This window comes from Carassius gibelio, chromosome A1 (assembly GCF_023724105.1).
Source record: "Carassius gibelio isolate Cgi1373 ecotype wild population from Czech Republic chromosome A1, carGib1.2-hapl.c, whole genome shotgun sequence".
NCBI classification, from domain to species: Eukaryota; Metazoa; Chordata; class Actinopteri; order Cypriniformes; family Cyprinidae; genus Carassius; species Carassius gibelio.
In genome coordinates, this window is record NC_068371.1 from 10144751 (window position 1) to 10171142 (window position 26392).

A 26392-nucleotide genomic window follows, 5' to 3' on the forward strand; every position below is an offset into this window, starting at 1 on the left:
GCTAAGGTAAATACATGGGAAGATTTTAAGAAAAGTTTTTTAGAAGCATTTCTTCCTATGGACTATGAAGCTGAGATTGAGGAACAGTTGCGAACAACAGTACAGGCTCCAACACAGTGTTTGAGAGATTTTGCATATGATTACCGAGCATTGTGTTTAAAGTGGCGACCAAATATGACAGAAGAGGAAATAGTTAGGCGTATCCTTAATGCTTGCAACCCCAGATTGGCCAGTGGATTGAGAGGTTTGGTACCTACGGTTGAACAGCTGGTAAAGATAGGTTCCTTGATTGAAAAAGATTGGAGCAATACCAAAAAGTACTGGTCCAGAGTGCAGTCGACTGGTGTGGATCGCTCTTTGAGAAAGACAGGGAAAAAGGGACACGATAGGGGAAGGGACGCTGACGTGGCCATTGTTTCAGCAATTCCTGACCTTTTGGTTGCACCCATTGGAATTCGGGGTTGCGAAGGAGATGCGGTGTTCGATACAGGATGTACATATTCATTGATGCGTAAAAGTTTGTGGGAAAGAATTAAGAAGGAGAATGAGGTTTTGGATCCTTGTATCGGTCAAAAGTTTATGATGGCTAATGGGCAAGAAAGCCGAGCCATAGGGAAGATTAATTTACTCGTTCACCTACATGATACCCATTTAGTTGTTAATATCTACATATTGGATGACACTCAGTTGTATATGCCGTTGTTGCTGGGGTTGGATTTTCTTTGTGCAGGTCAGGTTACGTTAAAGCCTTACCTTGGGAAGTACATCTTACAAGGGGGTAAAGAATATAAGTTTATTCAGAAGGCTGGTAACTCACTGCAATGGGGAGAGCAAGCGTCTCAAGTGAATTTTTACTATGCTGTCCAGGAGTCGACGTCTCAGCCAGTTTTATGCCCACTGTCAAGTTCTGATCTATTCCTTGTGCAATTCCCCACTTGAAAAGGACAATCCCTCCACATGAAGCTTTTAACTGGATTTCACTCAATAAACAGCCATGGGAACAGTTGTTTGTCTTTTATTTACCATTCCTTGATAGCAGTAAACAGGTGAAAAACCTCAAAAGAAATGACAAATACCAGTTATTATTTGAGTTGACAGTCAAACTAAACAATTCTTCACATTCTCCTCAGATAAACACAGTACTGTCATTACAAAATACAAGGTTTCCACTTTTAAGAAGTATTTTCATAGTCAAGAATTATTCTAAGGCATCATTGTAGCCACACAACTATATATCCTTTACAAAACAATCAATTATTTAAATTTTTAGAACCTTCTTATCTTTTAACAAAGTATCTTTAGCCAAATAATTTTAGACTATACATTTTTAACTGAATTAAGAACTTTGTTTGTTAAGATTTCTACAAAGTTGAAATTACTTTTAACAATTTCAAACACATTCTTTGTCAAACAATGAATTTGGAATTTGATTACCCCACAAACAACATTTGAAGTTACAAATACCACTGCAAAAGTCCTATCAAAGTCAACAAGAGTTCAAGAGTTTGTGTTTGACTGCTTAAGGCAGTCTAGCCAAACATGGCCAATATGGCGCTTACCGGCTGTCCTTCACAGTATTGTGGAAGGCTTGGTCTTGCACAGTCACCTTGATGACAAAGATGGTTTCCTTGGTCTTGTGGTGCCTTAAATGCGGTCTAAAGACAACAAAGCCAGGTACTGGCACGCTCAGATCACCTGGAAGATTTGTTCCACCTGGTTCACCACTGATTGAAGGAGGAGGAGTTTCACCACTGAGGAGCTCAATGGCAGTTTGTCAGCACACCTCCCACTCGATCTTCCCATGGGAACCGATGGAAAGATCGCAAATCAGCACCTGCTTACTGCCAGTCAGCTCAGAGTTTGGTCCTCAACTGGTAGCAAGACAACCAGGCGTCGAACATCTCTGTGCAGGACTGTGGTTTGGAAAGCTTCTTTCAGGACTTTGATCGATGGACTGTTTAGTGCAGGTTTTGTGACAGGAAGGCAGGAGCTTTGGACCACTTTGACGATCACGTCTCGAACAATGCCCTTAGCATCTGGATTGACTCTCACGACCCGTCCTAGCTTGAATTGGCCCCTCACTGCATTTTGGTCGCACAACCAGACAATATCTCCGACAGCAACATTGCGATGCGAAGTGTGCCATTTACTTCTCAGAAATAAGTTTGGGCCGGCAAGCTGGCTCCAAGACCTCCAGAACTTGTTGACCTGGTTCTGCATCTCTCGGAGTCTCTTGTAAGGGTAATTTGCAAAGTCAAATGTTCTAATCTCACCACTTGAAGAGGCTCGGCCCAGGAGAAGTGTGTTTGGTGACACATACTGCACACTTTCTTCATGGGTCTGCACCCTGGCATCTATTGGGCATTCGTTGGCAAGGTTTGCAGCAAGTTGTAGTGTTGTCTGAAGCTCGCTGTAGCTGAGGCCAGTGTTGTTGCCCAGGCTCTGCAGTGCCTTCTTGAGAATGCGGACAGCGGCTTCAGCAGCCCCATTGCGGTGAGGTGAGTCAGCAGGGTGAATTGTCCACTCCCATTTGGTACCTTTTTGAGCCGACATCTCTTCTATTGAAGTTCTATTCTGAGCATCCAGGAACTGGTACAGCTCTCTTAGGACAGGTTTAGCGCCGATGAAGTTTGTCCCCGGGTCGGACCAGATCTTTTTTGGGTGCCCTCTTATTGCAGTAAAGCGTTGGTAAGCCATCAAAAAGCTCTCTGTCGACATTGTGTTGACCAGGTCTGCATGAATTGCCCTGCTGGCCATACAACTGAAGACGACACCCCACACTTTCATGGAGACCCGTTTCTTGATGTCATCTTTGACAAGGTACGGTCCAAAGAGGTCGACTGTAGTGAACTCGAATGGAGCTGCAGGTGTGGTTCTTTCAAGAGGTAGGTCAGCCATCACCTGTTTGCACCTTCTTGCTCTTGACTTTTTGCAGAAAAGGCAGTTCTCCACTACATTTTGAGCAATTTTCCTCCCTTGGATGACCCAGGCTTTCCTCATTTTCAGCAAGGTTGCAGCCACACCTTCATGACCCTCATTGTACGCCTCCCTTGCCACTAAAGTAGAGACCCATGCATTGAAAGGCAAAAGGGGAACTGCAGCGCCATCCTCCCTGAAGCCATGGATTCTCCCACCACAGACTAGTAGCCCAGATTCTGGCTCTCTGTACACAACCAAGCGGTCCGTAGTAGTGACTGGAAATGTTACCCCTTCTTGAGCAGCAAGATAGATGTCTCTTATTGCCTCTTGACGTTCTGTGACGGTGATAACTCCTTTTGTGGAAATCGCCTCCCACTTTGGGGTCTCAATGGACTTTGTTGCAGATGTAAACCTTTTGGCGGCTCTCCAGATGAAAGCAACCGTCTTGATTAGACACTTAAGACTACTAAAGCGCCTCTCATCTACTAGGTTTAGGACAGCTGCACCAGCAGGAAGTCGTCCCGCAAGACTTGGAAGACTTTTCGCTTGAGCTCTGGTGAGTGCAGCCACAAACGACTTCTTTTGCATTTTGTTAATGCTTTCTCGAGCTGTTACAGACACATCTTTTGATGACATAATTGGCCACTCGCTCTCTGGAAGATGTAGAAACTCTGGCCCTTGCTGCCACTCTGAATGCGCATCAAGTTCCTTTGGCCCAGCTCCTCGAGTGATAATGTCGGCTATGTTGAGTGGTCCAGGGATCCACCACCAGTCCTGTAGCTGTGTGCTCTCTTGGATCTCTCCAATTCTATTAGCGAAGAAAGTCTGAAATCCATAGCTTTCACGCTGGATAGCTCCAAGAACAGTCTGACTGTCTAACAAATGGTACCACCTTTTTATCTGGATCTGGGTATGCTGTTCAAAGTACTTTTTCAGGCGACTTGCAAAAACTGCACCACAAAGTTCTGATTTGACCGCATCCCCCTTCTGGTCTAGAGGTGTCAGCTTTGCTTTTGACTCCACTAGTCGAATTGTTAATTGTTTGTTGCAGTTCCACCGCAGGTAGAGGACAGCACCATAGGAGCTTTCACTACCATCTGAAAAAGTGACAGCCACTGGTTCAGTTGTTGCCTTTGGTGGAGTAAGGGCTCTTGGGAACATTACTTTGCTTAGCTGGACGTACTCCTCAAAAATTCCAATTGCATCTTTGCGGAGCTCATCCGACAGGGGAAGGTCCCATGTGTCCTTGACCATGCTGCACTTTGGTTTTGCCTCTTGGAATGCCCTTCGGACCAAGATAGCCCCTTTTTGCTTTAATGGTGTTGTTAGGCCAACTGGGTCATACAAGCCAGCAACTTGACTCAGCAGTTCACGTCTTGTCAGCGGGTCTGGTGTCTGTGCTCGTACTTCTTCAAGCAGCAGGTTTTGTCCAAGTCTCATCTTTTTCCTCCGCCTGGAGAAGTTGACCCTCACCATGACATGCAACATGTCTTCATCCACAATGTAGCCGAGACCGAGCGCCTTGTTCTCTTCCTCCTTAAGCTGGTTCGGCAGGACAACAATATTTGGTGATGCCTTTTCTCTTTCTCCTTTACTTTGGCCTGAGAAGACCCAAGGCTTCAATGCAAACCCTCCTGCTTTTAGAATCAGCTCCACATTCTTTGTAATGACTTTGTAGCAGAAATGAGTCAAATCAGACAAATCAAAGAGTCTATCAGAGCTGTGTGCATTGAAACATGAGCTGAATTCCTCAGGAAGTCATAAATCAGTTCTAGTGCCACAGGAACCAAACAAGATAACCAACCAACCAACTTGTTCACACAACAGCTTTCAACATTAACACCAATAGAACAATTATTGACAATTTTAATTCAAAGAAGAGATTGTCAAATTTATTGTTCGTGATTGGAATGCAACGCTGGACATCACATGTAAACCCAGGAGATCAAGTTAAATACTTGCATTGACTTCCCCCCCCAGCCAGTGAAACCAGACTGAAATTCCTAAGGGGGGAAGGGCTTTAAACCTTTGTCTTCACAGAAAAGTCCTTTGCCAGAGAATGGCAAAGAAACCCTTTTTATACATTATATATGGACCAGAATGAACTCAAAAAAGACTTATGAATGAATCATTCCATTGCTTAACTCCATATTCATTTACGTGTAACCCAAACATTTGACTATCATGTATAATCACTTATTGTGTATGTCTTTTGATAACTATAGGATACCTAGTCATGTCTAGTATTCAAATAATCGCATTTTCTTGCTTGATATTGTCCTGACAATCATTTATTTGTAAAATATATCATAATCATGTTATAGGAATCATGTCCAAAATTAGACCCTGTGAGGCAAGAACCACATGCTTGGTAAGATAAACAAATGATTTATGATACCCAAGACTCAAGAACATATCTGATTGGTCAAGGCAACATTTGAGGGGTGGCCAACAGGAAGTTTTAAATACTTTGGACACGATGTAATTTCGCTTTTAGTCATGCCTTGCTTTTAGTCTGCCTGCTGCTATTAGCCATGTCGGCTTTTAGTCGGCTTTTAGTTCTAGTCTAGCTGCTGCTATCAGTCATGCCTGCTCTTAGCTTTTAGCTTGTAGCTTTGCTACCTAGCTTTAGCTATAAGCATCTAGCCATGCGGTTAGTCGTCATTGTTCTTTGAGCGCGGTTCCAGCGTGCCTGCCTACTGCTGCTACTATGAGAAGGAACACAACCTAGTCTCGTCAAACTTTATTTCTTTTCTTTTCCGTTTGAGAGTTTCGTGTTCTGAGTTAAGTTTTGTAACGTCGAGTCTCCAACGCCTGACCTCGGATGCCCGTTCAACTTCGACCAGCGCACACGACTCTGCACTGTCAGCCAACGCCCAACAACCACGGGCTTCCCAAGACGTCACTTCACTACTGAACTTCCAGCCAATCAGCGACACCGGGATACCCCTTTCAACGGGAGTCCCTTTCACAGGAAACTAAGGCAACGTATCCCCAGATATTTGTTGTACTGGTGTATCTAATATAATTTTAGTCACATTGAGGAACTCAATGCAAAGGCTAATTACGTGATTGATGGTTGTTCATGTCTATGCAATTTAACGTATTGCTGTAAACTTGGGATTACATATTTCCATTCTCTTAAACTCATCTTTCCCTGACTTTCGACCTTCCTGCAACTTGTGTGAATGTGTGTGTGCGTGCGTTTATGTGTTAGATTAGTTTATATGTCTTAGATTTATCTAATAAAGCCTTATTCATATTGAAAAGAGAAGTATCTTGTGTTTTGTGCTTACAAGTTAATGTCTTAAACTGCCGATCTTGTTACTGTGCTAATTGATAGTGTTTTCACTATAGTTTGGATATTAGTATCCAGCGCAGATTTGATGTTAAACGGCTCGTTCACTGAACCGCAGGCGCGTCTCCGTGAACAGCCGTGAAACAGTGATTCTGTTCAAATTCCCTTTAAAATCTTAAATGATTCCCTTTGAGCTAAATTGACCTGTTTCCCTTACATTTATAATGGTGGAGAATGCGGGCAGTTTAATCTAAATTGTGAGCATAAACCAAGTTATTTAATCTTTGATTTTGCTAAAGGAATGAAAGGTGAGAAGCTTGCGAGACTGGAGTGTGTGTTTGTGTGACGCGTGACGAAAGCAGCGCGCGCCCTCCCGCTTGAATGAAAGGAGCTAGAGGAGACTTTAACTCCAGTCCGTCTCTTCAATGTTAACAGCAGTAAGTGAACTTAAAAGTAAACATCTGAGATCGTACAATAAGGTAGAAATTGAGCGTGTTCCTCATTTGTGTAATGCCTTGTTTTATAGCTGATTTGATTTCACTGCGTGTTCCAGTGTCTCAAACGCTATCTCAGTCACTGTTTGCTGAACGGAGCTAAACTGTTAGTGTTTCAAAAGGGATATAAATCGGTGAATAAAGAATAGTTTTGAGCGGGTTCCTCAATCTATTTATCAAAGTCCCCGTAGTCATATTTCATATAGTTTGATTGCCAGTGCGTGTTCCACTGCCGAATCAAATTTGATATTCGACTCCCCTAAGTTAACGTTAAACATTAGAGAACAATGTTTGCCCATTTGTATCCCTTCACAAAGTGAATGCAATCTCGCGTAACACGGCGTGTGTCCGAGAGTAATTTGAATGGGAGTGTTTTAAAAGCTTGATCAAGTAAATTTTAACTGTGTACCAGCAGCGAAGGAAAACTTTTATGTTTGTGTCCAGAAAAACTGGCACGGAGAATCAAATTGCTGAGATTGATATAATAACTACAGCAGGAAGCTGCTATTTGAATTAAGATAATTTTAACTCTATACAAACTGAGAGTTTAAGTGCCACATCGCAAAACCAACTGAAAGGCGGTGTTGTTATTTGTACAGTGTTGAAATGAGCCGACATTTCATGTAACATGCTTAACTGTATTTGCAACAATGCAACGATTCATGTGCTGATCCACTAGAATGTGGTTTGGTTGCCATAGTGACGACCGTGACCCCGGAAGCCTAACGTACTTCCGGAGCAACTCTGAACTGTGCACGCGCAGCGCACAAACTCTGCGGTGTCGCTAAGCTAACGAAACCATTGCATTTACATTGAAGTCTATACTGAAGCCACTAGCCTCAAAGGTTAGCCGTTAGCATTACCATCCAGTGGTAGAATAATGTGTGTTTGGGCAACGGTGACGTGATTTAACCATTTTAAACATCTCAACTAACACTTGTTAGTCCCTTTCTTTTTATCGCTCTCTTTTCTCACTAGACCACTTATTTTCATTTTACTAGAAAGGGAAATACTGACTCACAATTATTAATTGTCAAATTGAAATTTAATTGAAACATTAAATTTATTTGGAAGCATTTAAAATTTCCCTATCAGATCATTTCATATGATCTTTTATTTCTAGTATTCTCTTTTGGGTCTAATTATTTTAGGAATGAATAAGCCTTGAACTTTGGAAGTTTAAGTAAACTTATTCTTCCTAATTTATTTATTACCCATCTGAATATATGCTATTCAGACCTTTAATTATTTGAATGCGTTTTACCCCTCTTCCTATTTTGGTTATACACTTAACCACTATTGTTTTACTTATTGATTTCCTCTTTTTAATTTCATTTTTGCATATTTTGCCCATTTATTAATTTTTTTAATTTTACTTTTTCTTACCATTTCTTTACTTTTGTGTATCCTAGCCTGGGAACGACAAACCTGAGCCCTAAAAGGAGACATTGTTATCCCTCACTACGAGTTCAAATAAATTAGAAAGACAACCCTCTTTCACTTAAAGTGTATTTTGTTTGATTAGTTGTGCAGCAACTAACACTACGCTCTCCTTGTAGTTGAGATAACCGCTACTGAGACTTACCATCTCCGTCCTCTCTCTCCTTTACTTTCCTCTTCTCTTTTTACATTTGTAGGACATGTAAGAACCATCAATCAATCGTGCCAAAGACGACGAATTATCCTTATGAATTTGATTGTAATCATCCTCTCATTTGTTCTTCCTAACCTCCCTACATTTGGAAACGCAATCCAAGTTTTAACATCTCATCCATCATTGAGATCAATTTAATAGATACGTGTTGAGCAACTGTCGCCTTCGCTGACTCCCTGGTGAGCGGTCCAACTGAAAGGTGTACGGTGTCAATCCTGTCAGACTAAGAAAAGAGATATCAGAATTATTATTGTATTCTTTTGTCCAAAGCAAGAAATATAATAATATTGTTTATGTTTTTGATAACATTTAATTGGAAAAAATAATTTTCCTCATTTGAAAAACAGAAATTTTGCTTGTCATTTGAATTTATTTTTCACCTCTGTCTCTCTTTTCCTCTTCCTCATTAGAGTGACAAAGTCTTCGCATCTCTAGTCTACTTAGACACCCTGAGACCAACACAGTCATCACCACATTTCACTAGTGGTTCACAATCACTGATACAACACTTAGTTGTCCCACCACACATAGGCTTTTACTCCACACAGATCTGTGTCAGTCTCTCTTCTCCCCAGCGTGCCAACATGCCGCAGACTGCAGACCCCATTTCCCATGGGGAAGATGTGAACATTTGGCTGAGAGGCATAACAGACAGCCTCACTCCAAAGACATTTGAACTGTTATTATTTTTAATAATAATCCTAATCCTGAGAAGATTCCTGACACAAGATTCAAGCCAGAACAACAACCACGAGGAGCTAGTCAAGATCACGAGCTCACTAAGCTATGCCTTCACAACCCAGCTGAAACTGAGCGACAAGCACATCACCCACCTTCAAGAGGAGCTGACACGTGCTCAACGTCGCATAGACAAGCTGGAAGTGAAAGTTCAAAATCAACTCAAAGCACCCAGCGAGAGGGAGCAGGATACAACAGAACAAGTTATGAAGCTCCTAGCAGCCCTGGCAGCAGCTCAGCTCGACCAGCAACATGCAACGGCCGCTCAGAAAGACCTGGTAAACAGACTCCAGTATGCCGAACAGCTACTGGAGAAAGCCAAGATAGACATCAGAAACAAGAATTCTGAAATCAGTGCTTTGAAAGACCACCTTGAAAGGTACAGAACTGAAATGGACAATCTGACCCAACAACTAGATGATACCAACGATGAGCTCTACCTGGTCAGAATAGAACTCCAAAATGCTTACAAGCACAAACTAGAGCCAAGGAAAGAGAAACATCTCTTAACCTCATCACTGCTCTGCAGAGCAGAGTCCCACGTCCAAGAACTGGCATATGACGAAAGGAGCGAAGGGCCACAACCCAAAACCTCACCTGCCTTCGCCATACAACCCTTTCCTGCCAACGAAAGAAAACCTCCCGTCCAAGGCCTTGAAGCTGCACACGGGATGACAATCAAAGACCTCAACAAGCTGTCTAAAAACATCAGCAGGTTCAACCGGAACTCCACAGAGAGCCCCGACATCCAAGCTTACCTGCGAGATATCGAATTTCACCTGGAAGTGAGACCTCATGTGACTGACAGAGACTGGTTATACCTCCTTAGAGCCACGTCCAGTTCCGAGGTACGAAACTTTCTAGATCGACAGCCCAGTCAAACCAAGTCAAACTACCAGCGACTTCGTGAGGTCCTGATTAAAGAGTTTACAGACCCAGAGTCTGAACATGGACTGTTAACTGCCTTGGAAACCAAGCAAGGTCGTCAAGAGACTCCACAAGCTTACTACAACCGACTCCGACAATCCTACTTTGGTGCACACAACAACTCTGACCTTGAAGAGGATGTGAACTTCAAAACCCTCTTCCTAAAGAATCTGCACCCTGGAGTCAGTCACCATCTAGGTGTCATGGCCTGTCCGAACTCCATGACCATCCAACAGTTGCGTGACCTAACACAGAAGGCCTATAACAAGCAGAAGTTGGCCTCAAAGAAAGGTAACAAAACATCCACACTCTTGAACTCTGTCAACAAAGACTCAAGCCTTGCACTGGACGACACCCAGTGGCATCACAACACCAGAGTCTTCCATCAAGAGCACAGAGAACGTGACGCCCATATCCACGACCGCTTTCAGCCCAACTGCTGGAAAAATCCATGGGACCAGCCACGCTTCTCAAGAAACCAAAAGGATAACATCTGGAAACCTAACCAGATATCCAAAGGTAATCACCTGACTCATCCAAGAGCAACTCGTGTGGGTAAGCGACAACAAAACCCACCTCAGCACCACTCAGACATGCACAGTGCTGAGTATGCACAAGAACATGACCGCTTACCATTAGAAGACACGGAACAAGTCATGGAACAACTAAGAGAGTTCCTTCAAGACAATTTACATGCATATGACCACAAAGTTGAGTCATGCTCGCTGTGACCAGCGACAGAACGGAAGGCCGGTGATCACCTGGTGCACCACATCAGAGATGACAAGCACCTGTTCAACAACAACCCAGAATGAACAAGTCTTTAACGGCCAACTGTTGATGAAAAATCTGAGGTACTAAAGGACATCACCTCAGTCACTAACAAACTGTCAAATGAACTCCAACTCCAAGTTCCAAATTCCCTGTCTGTGCAACAGCAACCACCAGAGCACAGAAGGTCAGAAAGTCTGCTACAGCCAGAAGGCATCACAAGAAGAATGCAACATAGGAGACAAGTTTTGCAACTCAGCTTCACACAGCCATGCCAAACTGCCTCCGACTGTCTGCTAAAGAACTTCCTGCCTTGCTGGACTGACCCCTCATTAGACCATGGACACGCCCTCATCCAAGCCAAAGATGCAGAGAGCCAGTCTTAAGTGACATGCTAGAAAAAGGGGGAGACAACACAGACTTGAACAGATCTGACCACACATGCACTACACCAGTAATACACAACATTACCTACACCCAGAGGTAAACACATCTACTGATAACACAGTCAACAAACATATTCTTCCCACAGGTAGAATATCCAACTTTTAGCGTAACAAAGTTACACATACCCAACATGAAGAAACGTGCAGCCATCCTCACAATAGGTAGAACACCTGACACTAAGTTAAGGTTCACGACACACTAGCTGCACCTGACATCCTAGCTCAATAGTAGTTGTAACACATGCTAGGAAAACCCACAGCAGCCTTGTTTTGTTTTGTTCTTCTTTTACCTATCCTTCTCCTTCCCCTCTTTCCTGAGTAGGTGAAACGCCTAGACACCCTGCGAGGGTCGAAGGTCTGATATTAGGATTGACTCGCAACACCTAATATCCGCCAGCCACTCTAAACTGAATGGAAGCCAGAGAGCTCCATGCATGATAGGTCAATCCATTGAATTGAAAATGAAATTACTAGAAAACTAATGGTAAACATGTAAAGTAAGACAACCTAGAAGAACCAAACAAAGTTAACCACAAATTTGATTGATGAATCAAAATAAAAACAATTTCCAAGACCATCTAAACTATCCTCAATGTGCTAAACTACATTGACTAATTGAACTTAACCACGTGTACCTAAATAACCTGATGCCTGCACCAGTACAGTAACTGTCATGGAGGTGTTGTCTTGCTGTTTGCTGTGTTTGTCTGCTTCTTCTGCCTTTGTTTCTCCAGCGATCGACGATGTCTTCACCTAAACACCTCGCCGATCGAAAGGGGGATATATGTAGCAGAAATGAGTCAAATCAGACAAATCAAAGAGTCTATCAGAGCTGTGTGCATTGAAACATGAGCTGAATTCCTCAGGAAGTCATAAATCAGTTCTAGTGCCACAGGAACCAAACAAGATAACCAACCAACCAACTTGTTCACACAACAGCTTTCAACATTAACACCAATAGAACAATTATTGACAATTTTAATTCAAAGAAGAGATTGTCAAATTTATTGTTCGTGATTGGAATGCAACGCTGGACATCACATGTAAACCCAGGAGATCAAGTTAAATACTTGCATTGACTTCCCCCCCCAGCCAGTGAAACCAGACTGAAATTCCTAAGGGGGGAAGGGCTTTAAACCTTTGTCTTCACAGAAAAGTCCTTTGCCAGAGAATGGCAAAGAAACCCTTTTTATACATTATATATGGACCAGAATGAACTCAAAAAAGACTTATGAATGAATCATTCCATTGCTTAACTCCATATTCATTTACGTGTAACCCAAACATTTGACTATCATGTATAATCACTTATTGTGTATGTCTTTTGATAACTATAGGATACCTAGTCATGTCTAGTATTCAAATAATCGCATTTTCTTGCTTGATATTGTCCTGACAATCATTTATTTGTAAAATATATCATAATCATGTTATAGGAATCATGTCCAAAATTAGACCCTGTGAGGCAAGAACCACATGCTTGGTAAGATAAACAAATGATTTATGATACCCAAGACTCAAGAACATATCTGATTGGTCAAGGCAACATTTGAGGGGTGGCCAACAGGAAGTTTTAAATACTTTGGACACGATGTAATTTCGCTTTTAGTCATGCCTTGCTTTTAGTCTGCCTGCTGCTATTAGCCATGTCGGCTTTTAGTCGGCTTTTAGTTCTAGTCTAGCTGCTGCTATCAGTCATGCCTGCTCTTAGCTTTTAGCTTGTAGCTTTGCTACCTAGCTTTAGCTATAAGCATCTAGCCATGCGGTTAGTCGTCATTGTTCTTTGAGCGCGGTTCCAGCGTGCCTGCCTACTGCTGCTACTATGAGAAGGAACACAACCTAGTCTCGTCAAACTTTATTTCTTTTCTTTTCCGTTTGAGAGTTTCGTGTTCTGAGTTAAGTTTTGTAACGTCGAGTCTCCAACGCCTGACCTCGGATGCCCGTTCAACTTCGACCAGCGCACACGACTCTGCACTGTCAGCCAACGCCCAACAACCACGGGCTTCCCAAGACGTCACTTCACTACTGAACTTCCAGCCAATCAGCGACACCGGGATACCCCTTTCAACGGGAGTCCCTTTCACAGGAAACTAAGGCAACGTATCCCCAGATATTTGTTGTACTGGTGTATCTAATATAATTTTAGTCACATTGAGGAACTCAATGCAAAGGCTAATTACGTGATTGATGGTTGTTCATGTCTATGCAATTTAACGTATTGCTGTAAACTTGGGATTACATATTTCCATTCTCTTAAACTCATCTTTCCCTGACTTTCGACCTTCCTGCAACTTGTGTGAATGTGTGTGTGCGTGCGTTTATGTGTTAGATTAGTTTATATGTCTTAGATTTATCTAATAAAGCCTTATTCATATTGAAAAGAGAAGTATCTTGTGTTTTGTGCTTACAAGTTAATGTCTTAAACTGCCGATCTTGTTACTGTGCTAATTGATAGTGTTTTCACTATAGTTTGGATATTAGTATCCAGCGCAGATTTGATGTTAAACGGCTCGTTCACTGAACCGCAGGCGCGTCTCCGTGAACAGCCGTGAAACAGTGATTCTGTTCAAATTCCCTTTAAAATCTTAAATGATTCCCTTTGAGCTAAATTGACCTGTTTCCCTTACAACTTTGAGCCTTTCACTGCAGTTATGGGATGTCAAGATGTCATCGACATAGCTGTGCTCATGTAATACTTGACATTCCTCTGTGAGGTGGCTGAATTGAGGCAGGTTAGCGGTCTCCCTCATAGCAAGTTGTGCTATGCATCCTGCTGGCTTGTCCCCAATATTCACTCTGGTTATGGCGTATTGTTCTAGCTCATCGTCCTCTGAATCACGCCACAAGAACCGGTGTAGATGGACTTCCCTCTCCTCGAGCCACACAGAATTATACATCTTTCTGACATCTCCTAGAGCGGCAAAGGAGCCTTGGCGGAACTTGAGGAGGACAGCTCTAATCGAGTTGAGAACGTCAGGACCTTTCATCAAAAGGTCATTAAGACTTTGGCCTTTGTACTTCTGACTGCTGTTCCAGACAAGTCTTACCGGAGTTGTAACAGAATGGGGGTTGGGTGCGATAAGATGACTAATATACCAGACAGGTCCATTCCAGTTGGTTAGATCCTCCTTGGTCAACTTCTTTGCAGCCCGGCGGTCAACCATTTCGTGGACTTGAGCTCCATAGGCTTTTTTCCACTGCGGTTCTTTGTCGAGCTGTCTCTCTGTTCGGAGGAAGGTTGCCTCCACTGCTTTTCTGTTGTTTGGCAATGTAGATGGGTCCATGAGCCAAGGATATCTTGCATGCCAGTGTGGACTATCACTGTGGTCATCAGCACCAACATAAGTCAGGCCACCCCTTACAACTTCCAGCTCCCTTTCTTCAGCCAGAGTAATTTCTTTGCCACCAGGTTGACAACTGCCGCAGCGACATCCTCCACATTTTGGAGTGCAGGGGGCGCCAATGCTATCCCATCGCCACCACTCAATAAAATCCCGATGTGTAATAGCAGAATAAGACGACTTGATGGTAGGTTTGGTGCAGATATGTTCTTCATACATCAATGCATCAATGCATCAATGCTGCTGTTCTCATAGACCTGGCGAAGTGCGCTCTGGACTGGTGTGCTGTAACTGTAACCTCTTCAAATAGACCAGGGTGTGTCCCTGCAATTGTCTTTCCCAATGGCCCATCCCATAGTACAAGGTCCCCAATGGTGCGCATTTTCTGTGGGACCAGTCGCCCTTCCTTATGGCTTATCAAAAGCTGTATCTGTCTTGGTCTCACCAGTTCATTTTGGGGGACATCTGGAAAGAACTTTTGGAGTCTTTTGGCTGTCACATGTTTATGGATATCTGCAATGCTGTCTAAACCATAGCAGAGGAGTTGGTGGGATCTGAAGTTGCCCTGCTCTGTGCGGATCCGGATCTTTAGGAGGTACCGTTTTGTGGTAACTTGAACTTTCATTCCTCCCACGCCATGGACAACAAGGGTTATGGCTTCACTTCTAAGCTTCAAACGATCTGCTGCATCATGAGTTATGTAGTTTGTATCCGATGCCAGGTCGATCAAAGTCCCAACTTTTTGTCCTGCATTGGCTGTGACCTCTAAGAGCATCATGATGACTGGCCACTCCACCATTCCATTCTCTGCTAGAAGACTGCTTTGGTTGGACAAATGAGAGCAACTGACTACGGTGTTGCAAAAGGCATTGCGACACTTCTCTGCAAGTTCAGGTGAGAGACTTTTAACAAATTCTTCTTGAGCTTGGGTGTAACACTCTCTTGTGTCACCTCCCACTTTGCCGTGGTTATTGGACCCCTGGACAACATTCCCTTTGAACGTACCGGCTCTTGGGCAAAGGTAATAGTGGTGTTCTGCAGCACGCTGTTCTTCAGATTTTGGTTTTGGTTCCTCCTCTCTCAGTTGGTCCAGCTTCTCATAGATGGCTTCTTGACCTTGAAGAAACTTGAGGAGGTAGTCAAATCGCTTGTCCTCCTCTGCTTCATCATCTTTGCCAGCTACATGAAGAAGCCATTCCTTCTTCAGACCATCAGGAAGTTTACTCTCTATCGTTTTTGTTACAAGAGGGTTCTTTATTGCACCGGTCTTGCCAAGCTCGTTCAGATCGACCAGGGCTTTTCCTACAGATTGAATTAGCTCAACAATCCTCCTAGGCTGGTTACCTTTAACTGCTTGGAGTCTTTGGAGCTCTTCTACTATTTCAAGGGCTATAGTTGTCTTATTACCAAAGCGGTTCTCCAAGACCCGGAACATGTCCTCAGCAGTTATGCAAGTTGTAAGGCGGAGGTCTCGTATTATCTTCTCATCCACACTGTCGAGAAGTTGGAACTTTTTAACCTCTTTGGATCCAGTAGGTTCTCCCTGCATCTGGAGCGCTTCCCAATCTTTTTTCCACCGGTGAAACTCTCGTCGGATGCCAGAAAACTTTGGGAGGGCAGCTGGCTTTAACTTAATTGCTGGTGTGGCCACACAACTGATTGAATTAGTACTCAATTTGCTTGTTTCTTCTCTGACATGTGCCCCTGTAAAGTCTGCTTGTCTTATTGAGAGTTTTGGCAGGACAGTCTCAAGGCCTTGAATACGACTCTGGAACTGTTGTTGCTCTGCTGGGGGGGCCCAGCACTTCCAATGTTTATGCACCTCCTTCGCAGCCTTCACAAATTTCTCTAGCTGTCCGATCATGAAGTGATATGCATCTGGGTTTCTACTTGGGTCCACAGCTCCCACGTTTTCTGCTTGCGACTCTGCTGTTGTAATTGATTGTGTCAGTTCATATTCCCCGAAATTTGCCCACAATGTCTTTTGTATGAGGTCCTTTAGCTCTTGCAATTTCTTCTCACACTCATTAGCTGTTTTGACCAAGTCCCTCTTTTGCTGCTCACTCAACTCCTCTGCATCGGAGCTTTCTTCAATACATTGCCCCTCTACATCATCGTTGGCTTCCAGGACTTTGCCAGCTTCTTCAGAGATCTTCTTAAAATTGTCTCGAAGCTCCTCTTCCGACATCATTGTATGCATTCGTAGCACATTATTGGCCAACCTAGAAAACTGACGTTTCGCTGATGTCCTTGCGGTCTTTAGCTGTTCTACCAGTAATGAATCAGCCATTTCAAATCACAGCAACAGGACGGGAACAGTCTTTATTTGTCTCTTTGGACACGTGTGGTCACTCTTCTGGTCCTTCTCCAGGCGGAGACGGTTTTTCACTGTCAAGTTCTGATCTATTCCTTGTGCAATTCCCCACTTGAAAAGGACAATCCCTCCACATGAAGCTTTTAACTGGATTTCACTCAATAAACAGCCATGGGAACAGTTGTTTGTCTTTTATTTACCATTCCTTGATAGCAGTAAACAGGTGAAAAACCTCAAAAGAAATGACAAATACCAGTTATTATTTGAGTTGACAGTCAAACTAAACAATTCTTCACATTCTCCTCAGATAAACACAGTACTGTCATTACAAAATACAAGGTTTCCACTTTTAAGAAGTATTTTCATAGTCAAGAATTATTCTAAGGCATCATTGTAGCCACACAACTATATATCCTTTACAAAACAATCAATTATTAAAATTTTTAGAACCTTCTTATCTTTTAACAAAGTATCTTTAGCCAAATAATTTTAGACTATACATTTTTAACTGAATTAAGAACTTTGTTTGTTAAGATTTCTACAAAGTTGAAATTACTTTTAACAATTTCAAACACATTCTTTGTCAAACAATGAATTTGGAATTTGATTACCCCACAAACAACATTTGAAGTTACAAATACCACTGCAAAAGTCCTATCAAAGTCAACAAGAGTTCAAGAGTTTGTGTTTGACTGCTTAAGGCAGTCTAGCCAAACATGGCCAATATGGCGCTCACCGGCTGTCCTTCACAGTATTGTGGAAGGCTTGGTCTTGCACAGTCACCTTGATGACAAAGATGGTTTCCTTGGTCTTGTGGTGCCTTAAATGCGGTCTAAAGACAACAAAGCCAGGTACTGGCACGCTCAGATCACCTGGAAGATTTGTTCCACCTGGTTCACCACTGATTGAAGGAGGAGGAGTTTCACCACTGAGGAGCTCAATGGCAGTTTGTCAGCACACCCACTGTTAAATTTACAACCTGAAATTGTGAGACCAATGCTGGAAAAGTGGTCGTCGGTGTGGACTGAGCATAGGGGGAAAACTGATATTGCATTGCATGAGATTCTAACCACTGATGAGGTACCGGTGCGACAGAGAGCTTATAGGGTATCATCTCAGAAACAAGCAATTGTTATGGAGCATGTTAAAAAGATGCTGGAAGAGGGTGTTATTGAGCCATCGTCATCAGCATGGGCTTCCCCTGCTGTTTTGGTACCAAATAAGGATGGGACTTTTCGTTTTTGCGTTGATTACCGTAAGGTAAATGCGAAAACCCATCATGATGCATATCCCATGCCTTTGGTGCACGAAATTTTAGAGTCGTTGCAGGGTGCACAGGTTTTTAGTTCATTGGATTTACAGAGCGGGTATTGGCAGGTGGCCATGGATGAGGGTAGTAAGAAAAAGACAGCTGTGATAACGCCTCAAGGGTTATTTCAATTTAAGGTTATGCCGTTTGGACTACGGAACGCTGGGGCCACTTTTCAACGGCTCATGGAAAATATCCTTGGAGAGTTGAAGGGGACAATATGCTTTGTATATATAGATGACGTGATTGTTTTTTCACAGACATCAGAGCAGCACTTGCGAGATTTAGAGGCTGTTTTCCAAAAGCTTCATGTAGCTAACCTTACCTTGAATGTAAAAAAGTGCCATTTTTTCATGTCCGAAATAGTATTTTTGGGACATGTGGTATCAGGTAATGGTGTGGAGGTTGATCCAGAGAAGGTGAAGGCAATTTCTAATTACCCTCGGCCAATGGATTTGAAAAGTTTACAGCGCTTTATTGGCATGGTGGGTTGGTATCATAAGTTTATTCCCCACCTGGCAGATATCATTGCTCCCTTGAATAATTTGAAGAAGAAGGGGCAACGTTGGGATTGGACACCAGTATGTCAGGTAGCTTTTGAGAAGTTAAAGCAGGTATTGTTGCAATCACCAGTATTAGCTTTTCCAAGTTCGGCCCATTCATTTCAAGTGTATACTGATGCCAGCAATGTTGGGTTGGGGGCTGTCCTGATGCAAAAATTGGACGGTGAGGAAAAAGTTATTGCTTTCGCCTCTAGGGCATTGACAGGAGCAGAGACCAATTATTCAACGGCAGAAAAAGAATGCTTGGCAGTGGTCTGGGCAGTAGAGAAATGGCGTTATTACTTGGAGGGCAATACCTTTGATGTATTTACAGACCATAGTGCTTTATCTTGGGCTTTTAATTGTCCAAAAGCTACTTCACGACTGACAAGATGGATCTTGAGGTTGCAAGCATTCACATTTCGGGTACATTATCGAAAAGGGTGCTGTAATATAGTGCCCGATGCGTTGTCCAGGGCACCAGAGTTGCCAGATGGTGACGTGTGTGTTGCTGTGGCAAAAACGTTGTGGGCAGAGCTACCTGTAACCATGCATGACATTGAGAAGGCTCAAAGAGCGGATACTATGTGTGAAGATTTAAGGCAGCCTGATGTAGATTTTACTTCAGGACGCATTGGTTATAAAGAACAACAAGGAGTGTTGTATCGGGTTGTGCCATCTAAACATGGTGGGTCTAATTATCAATTGGTTGTTCCCATAGAGTTGAAATCACAGTTTCTTTTCTATTTTCATGATAGTCCATTTGGTGGCCACCTAGGTAGAATGAAAACCCTTTTGAAGATTTTAGAAGTGGCATGGTGGCCATCAGTTAGGAAAGACGTATGGGATCATGTTCGTACGTGCATTACCTGTCAGAGGTATAAAGGTGATAACAAAAAACCAGTAGGGAAGATGCAAACAGTAGAGGTTTTGACCCCTGGGGAAATGCTTGGTGTCGATTTTATGGGACCGCTCCCTGTGAGTAAGGCCCGTAATACGATGTTGATGGTGGTTGTAGATTACTATTCGAAGTGGGTTGAACTTTTCCCTTTGAGGGATGCTAAGACACCAAAAGTTTGTCAGATTTTGAAAAATGAAATTTTTACCCGTTGGGGTGTTCCAGCCTTTCTGGTTTCAGATCGTGGACCCCAGTTTACTGGCCAAGTTATGAATAAGTTGTGTGAATCCTGGGGAGTGGTACAGAAATTAGCCACAGCTTACCACCCTCAAACTAATTTAACTGAAAGGGTAAACAAAGTTTTGAAAACAATGATAGCTTCATATGTTGGTCAGCATCATCAGGATTGGGATAAATGGTTACCGGAATTCCGTTTAGCTATAAACACAGCTGTTCATGAAACCACTGGGGTGGCCCCTGCGTTGCTAGCTTTAGGACGGAATATAAAAGGCCCACTTGAGCGGTTGATTAAACCCATGCCGGATACGTCAGCATATAACACTCTGCAGAAGCAACAGGAAATACAGGAAGAGGTGCATAGACATATTGGTGTAGCCAAATCTAGACAAGCTAGATATTACAATGCACGACACAGAGATGCACACTTTGAAGTCGGGGATCTAGTCTGGGTAAGGGCTCATCCTTTGTCTAAAGCTGAAAGTAAATTCTCTGCTAAACTTGCACCACGATGGTTAGGGCCAGCTAAAGTAGAGAAAAGACTAGGTCCCATAACGTATAGAATTAGCGGGGTGTTGAATGATGGGAAATCAGATACAGTTAATGTAGTTAATTTGAAACCTTTTTTTTTTAGCCCCAAGCCGTAGGTTGGGGGGGGGGGATGTAATGGTGCCCATTAGCTGAGTCTGTTTCATGCATGTTATTGTATACATGAACGATTTTTGTTTTGTTTTTTGATTATTATTGTTTTTATCGTCATGTATTTTGTATGCATATTGTGTCTCATTTACTCTGTGTATATCTGATCTGGGAATGAAGATCGATAACGTGATGCGGAGGAGAAAGTATGAGGTGGAACATGTTAATGATGGGTGGACTCGGATGTATATAAGGGGAACGCAAACGGAGAAAAAAAAAAAAAAAACAGTTCCGCTTATGCCCGGCGAAGCAAGACCTGCGTTCACTTAATCGGAAGTCGGAACGATGGGCCCGGTGGTGGACTTTTGGTCCGAGCACGATATTTTCCACGAGTGATTTGCGCGGTCGCAAAATGCCTGTGTGGTAAGCAGCGGGGGTTTAAATGTGTGAACCGCTGTGTTCTGCTTCTAATCGCTGTGGAGTCAAACGGCCGCAAAATGAACGTGTTTTAAAGTGGTCTGAATTGGAAGAGACTGGGAAAAACGGACTTGGTTCTGCTTCTAATCGCTGTGGAGTCAAACGGCCGCAAAATGAACGTGTTTTAAAGTGGTCTGAATTGGAAGAGACTGGGAAAAACGGACTTGGTGAATTGTTCTAATGGACTCTGAAGGCTATTATGGTGTTGAATTTCCTTGTCGATTATGCAATGTAATTTGTAATTGTTTTAAAGGTACGGGGTTATGTGCAATGTAAGTTAGGTGGGGGTACAATGAAAAAGGGTGTTTAGAAGATGAGAAATGAGGTCAATACACGCACTTTAAGTAATTTATGAAGTATGATGTGTTTTTTTTTTGGTTGTTTTTCTTTTTTGATTTGATCAAAATGATATCTGCAGTCACAAATGGATCCAATGCCCTTGAAGCGTACTGTAAAATCCCTTATTGTAATTGTTGATGAAGAGTAAGTGGATTGTTACAACGTAAACCAGCAAAAGATAAAGACGCAAACATGTAGGCCAAGTAGAAAATGTATCTGTATCTAAGTTGATTATTAGCCTATTCTTGAGAGAGAACTGGTTTGGTTTTTGAGAGACTGAGATGAGCAAACTAGCTGTTTGATTGGTGAGCATGCTGTGCTTATTCCATTCATTCGTATCATATAGTAGCCTAAAGTTTACATCATTGCCTTTAATATATACAAATAATAGAACATGTATGATGTATTATTATAGGTGATATTACTCTTGCCAAGCTCTGATTTATGAGAGATGCAATGCTTTAAAACGCCATAATGATGGATTTGTTTATTACAAACATCCAAGTTTTTACTTCACAAGATGTTAGTTGATGGATTTGATAAACAATATTATAACACTCTTTTATTCATCATGCAGTGATAAAACAATTAATAATTGTTATGATTTTTAAATAAGCTAAGGTATATGCAAAACAGTCTAATTTCAAATTGCTTTACATTTAAGGCTCTGACTCCCATATTATTATATCACAAATGTAAATGGAGAAAAATAAAAACAAACAAAAAATGTATCAATTTACTTAAAAAAGGATATAATCTATCTATCTATCTATCTATCTATCTATCTATCTATCTATCTATCTATCTATCTATCTATCTATCTATCTATCTATCTATCTATCTATCCCTTTTCAGAATAATCTATATTAAAAGCGTTATACAGAATAAAGTATTTTGAAAGTATTACTGAATCTGCCTCTTTGAGTGTTAAAGCATAGAATAATAAATAAAGTTATTCCTGTGATGGCAAAGCTGAATTATCAGCAGCCATTACCCTGGTCTTTAGTGTAATACACTGATTTGACTAATTAAAATTATATTCTCAGACAAAAGATGCTAAGTAAATCATCAAAGCTGTAAAATGTGACATTAAAAAAAGAGAAGGAAATCCGTCTGAAGTTGGTGAATATCAGACACTGAAAATGCTGCTATCCAACTCAAATATCTTGTTACACTGCAGGTGTCAACATCAGTCCCCTCTCTTCCATCTAACTCTCTCTTCACCTCAGATGTCATGTTCCTCGGGTCTAGGCGTGAGAAAGCAACAGGTCTGGAAATTCACTCACAGTATAATAAGTCTCTAGTTTCTCCAAGAACACAGCAGGAAGAGGAGCCCGCCCTTTCACTACACACAGTTTCTGTATGATAGATAAACACAACGGCAAGATCTAAACATAATGAGCAGGAATCACGGGATACTTGTTGAACACAGCAGGGTTTTCTAATGGATGATTCAGGAGATTAATATCCTAAGGATCACAGCAGGAGAGAAATCAAACACTGATTCAGCCTTAAAGGGGAGCTAATTATGCCCCTTTTTACAATACGTTATACAAGTCCCTGGTGTCCCCAGAATGTGTTTTTGAAGTTTCAGCTCAAATACCCCACCAATCTTTTATTATAGCAAATTTGCCCCTCTTTGTGTGTGTGCAAAAACGTGTGCCTTTCAGTGCAAATGAGCTGCTGCTTCTGCCCCCTTTCCAGGGCGGAACCTATACAGCTCACACTTCAGATTGTCTGTCAACAACAAAACCGGAGAATGTCACAAAGCCAAAATGTCAGAAATTATTAATTATATATGCAGACAGTGATCGTTTTCAGGATAAAACTAATGACAGCCTTGCTCTCTGTGAATACACTGAGCGACCGTTGTAACTTTAGCCCCCTTAACTGTACAGCATGATGACAAGCACAACCAGAAATGCATTTTGAAAATATTCAGAAAATATGAGGCGATTCTTACTTGTTCTGGATATGATGTTTGCGCATGAACAAATGGTACTGACCCATCTTTCAGAAACAGATGCTGTACAAATCCTGTGTTGAAATGACCCATGCATAAAATGATTTGCACAAATATATAAGACTCTTCAGCACATTTCTGGTCTGGTGCAGACAATGAGTGCATTTACATGCACCCTCTTAATGTGATTATAATGAGTTTTTGGCAATATTGCGATTAAACTTTACCTCATGTATACGCAATACTTTGATCTAAATAATGTGATTAAGCTCATAATCGCAGCAAGAATAATTGTATTAACATAGGTGGTGTACGCCAATTTTAATCGAAATATACAGGCATGTAAACACCTCAATCGCATTATTGCTCCTCTGACTAAAGTGTGCATGTGCTCGTGACGTGCATGAATGAAATGAAGCGCACCTGCAATAATACGCAGATTAGAAATGTTGGTGGGAAAGAAAGCATCGCATTTCTGGGGAGCTGAGGAAACAGAGTTCACGCACAACGTTAAAATAATGCAGTGCATTGATGAATGAAAACACAGAAATTGTGACATTTTTAGGTGCTTCACAACAAAATGTCCGAGCCTATTCACAAGAACCGGCGAACAAATCTGCATTTATAATGAATAATTCTTAGCAAATAATATAATGGAAATTGCATGTAAATAGGAATGAAGAGCTTTGCTCTTGACATGTAAACATCATAATGGGATTAAATCATTTATCTGATTATCGGAAATTATTGCATTATTCATGCACATGTAACAATAGTCATTGTGTAAACATAGGCACTATAGTGACAATATAAACATGGCGGACTATGTGCAATTCAATCAGGTTGGGTTCAATGCACAAAGGGCAGACTGTCAACAGTAATGGGCTGTCTGTCTGTCTATCTTAACGTTAAATGTAATTTATTCATGCCTTCCTTTAGTCTATAGTGTCACATTCAGAAATCATTCTAATCTGCAACCCATAGACATCACCACACTCTTGGTCTTATGCTTTGAAATTGTTATCCCCAACATTTAATGCAGCCAATTCCAACGGTTGCTTGTTTTGGGGAGTTTCTGTCTTTAGTCTACTTTTATTTAAATCTGAAGATTGATTTGGGCAATCTAAGACTTTACATTTCCTTGCCCTGATAAAGTCCTTGAATGAACTGATTCAATATGAAGTGCTTTCTACTGAGTTTGGTGGCATTTTCTTGAATATTGGTAGCCAAGAAGATTTTTTACCAAATTCCGTTCCAAATTAATTCTGCTACTGCCATCATACATTAAGTCATCATTAAAATGAAGAGGTCCTGTTCTAGAGACAGCCATGCATGCCCTCGCCATGACACCACCTCCACCAAGCTCTACAGATGAGGTTGTATGCTTAGGATCATTTGCAGTTCCCTTTTTTCTCCACACTTTAGATAAAGGTTATTCTTTGTCTCATCGGCCCATCAACTCACATTTGTGAAGAAACTTGCCTTTTGCATCTTGCTGTGTAGCTTCTGTAATTCTGTGTCAAATTCTCCTGTGGACTGTAGATTGACAGAGCATCACCCCAGCTTTCTGGAAGTTGTTGGTTATTTTATTGACACGTATTTTAGGGTTCATTTTCACAGCTTTTATGATTTGTCTGTCATCATCTACTGTTGTTTTTCTCAGCCGATCATGTTGTGGTTGGTTGCTGATGTCGCTGATAGTTTCCAAACTCTTGATTTCTCCATGCCCTTTGTTTTCCTATAGTTCTAATTGACTTTCTCTTTTCCCATTTCTCTTAGCATCCAAATTGCTTGCTTTTCTTTCAGAGTCAGCCTCCTCCTGGTTTGTGTGTGTCATCATCGAATGCAAGACTTAGATTGCAGAAGCAATGGATATAACTGATAAGACACATTCCCTGCTTTTAATATCTGAAGAATTAATGCAACAGGACACAGCTGAACACTTAGAAAGACCTGTGAGGCAACTGTTGCAATACTTATGCTCACATCAGATAGGGAGATGAAACTCTAAAAGTGCTGATCTTCTTAGCTGGTAAAACATATTTGTGTTGAATCACCCAATAATAAATTGTGACAATCTGTAGTTTTGTCTCATATTTATCTTTTATACATATTTACATATTTATTGACTCCACAGCAAACAGAATAATTTTTTCTTTATTGTTCCAATACTTATGAAGGGCACTGTATGTGGGATGGAAACCAGAAATACGGAATCATGGGTAAAGGAGTGTGAAGCTAGATTGGCAAATGACACAAACTGGTCTTTAATTTAAGAACTGTTGACTATTTAAGTACCGCAGCTCAACTGGTAGAATAAAACAACAATGAATGAATATTTCATGCATTGCTGAGTAGGAAATGGAAAGCCTATTGGGAAACTGATATTTTCCCTTAACTCCTTCATACACCAGTCCATTACATAATGTTTCAATCACAGAGCTGTAGAAAGAAGACTTTCTCTTTAAACACGGTTGGGGGCAGTTGCACTCATTTGAGGCTTGAGACACTGGAGCTTTTTTCTTCAAAGTACTTCGAAGAGCGTCCTTGTATTTGATGTGGTACCCAACTGAGCCAAAGCAGTTGAGTATTTAGTGGTTCAGCAGCCAGCTGATGTGTGAGTTCGGTATAAAAACTTGCAAGGAATCAAATAAAATGCATTTACTGTGAACTCTCAAATATCAAAACAACAAGCGTTGGGAAGGGTACACAGATTAATTATTTGAGACAATGATTTTCAAAGTTCATTTTAAACTACAAAGGCAAAAATAAATAAAAAATAACACTGGGCACATGGGCACTCTTACCTTTGCGATCTGCACGCACCAGTTGAGCAGCAGCTGGGAGCCGATGTTCTCCTGGTGTTCATGTACGTAGTCCAGCAGGCAGCCGTGGGGCATGAGCTGAGTTACCAGCTGAATATTTGGACTCAAGCAGACCCCCAAAAGATGCACTAGATGAGGATGCTCCATGCTGGCTATGATCAGTGCTTCCTAGAACACAAAAACCAAAACACTGAAAATGTGCTGTTTTCATAAACACCCTCGATATGCAGTAAGTAAACTCCAGGTCCAATTAGTATTACG

General features: G+C 41.7%; 1 protein-coding gene across 1 annotated transcript in view; it reads right to left on the reverse strand.

Moving 5' to 3' along the window:
* The window catches only part of LOC127990556 (receptor tyrosine-protein kinase erbB-4-like), a 209442-nt gene that overhangs the window by 14201 nt on the left and 168849 nt on the right, over positions 1 to 26392 (reverse strand). Inside the window, exon 20 of the mRNA XM_052591508.1 lies at positions 26114 to 26299. Coding sequence (XP_052447468.1) covers positions 26114 to 26299 — 186 coding nt within the window. The remainder of the gene's footprint in view (positions 1 to 26113; positions 26300 to 26392) is intronic.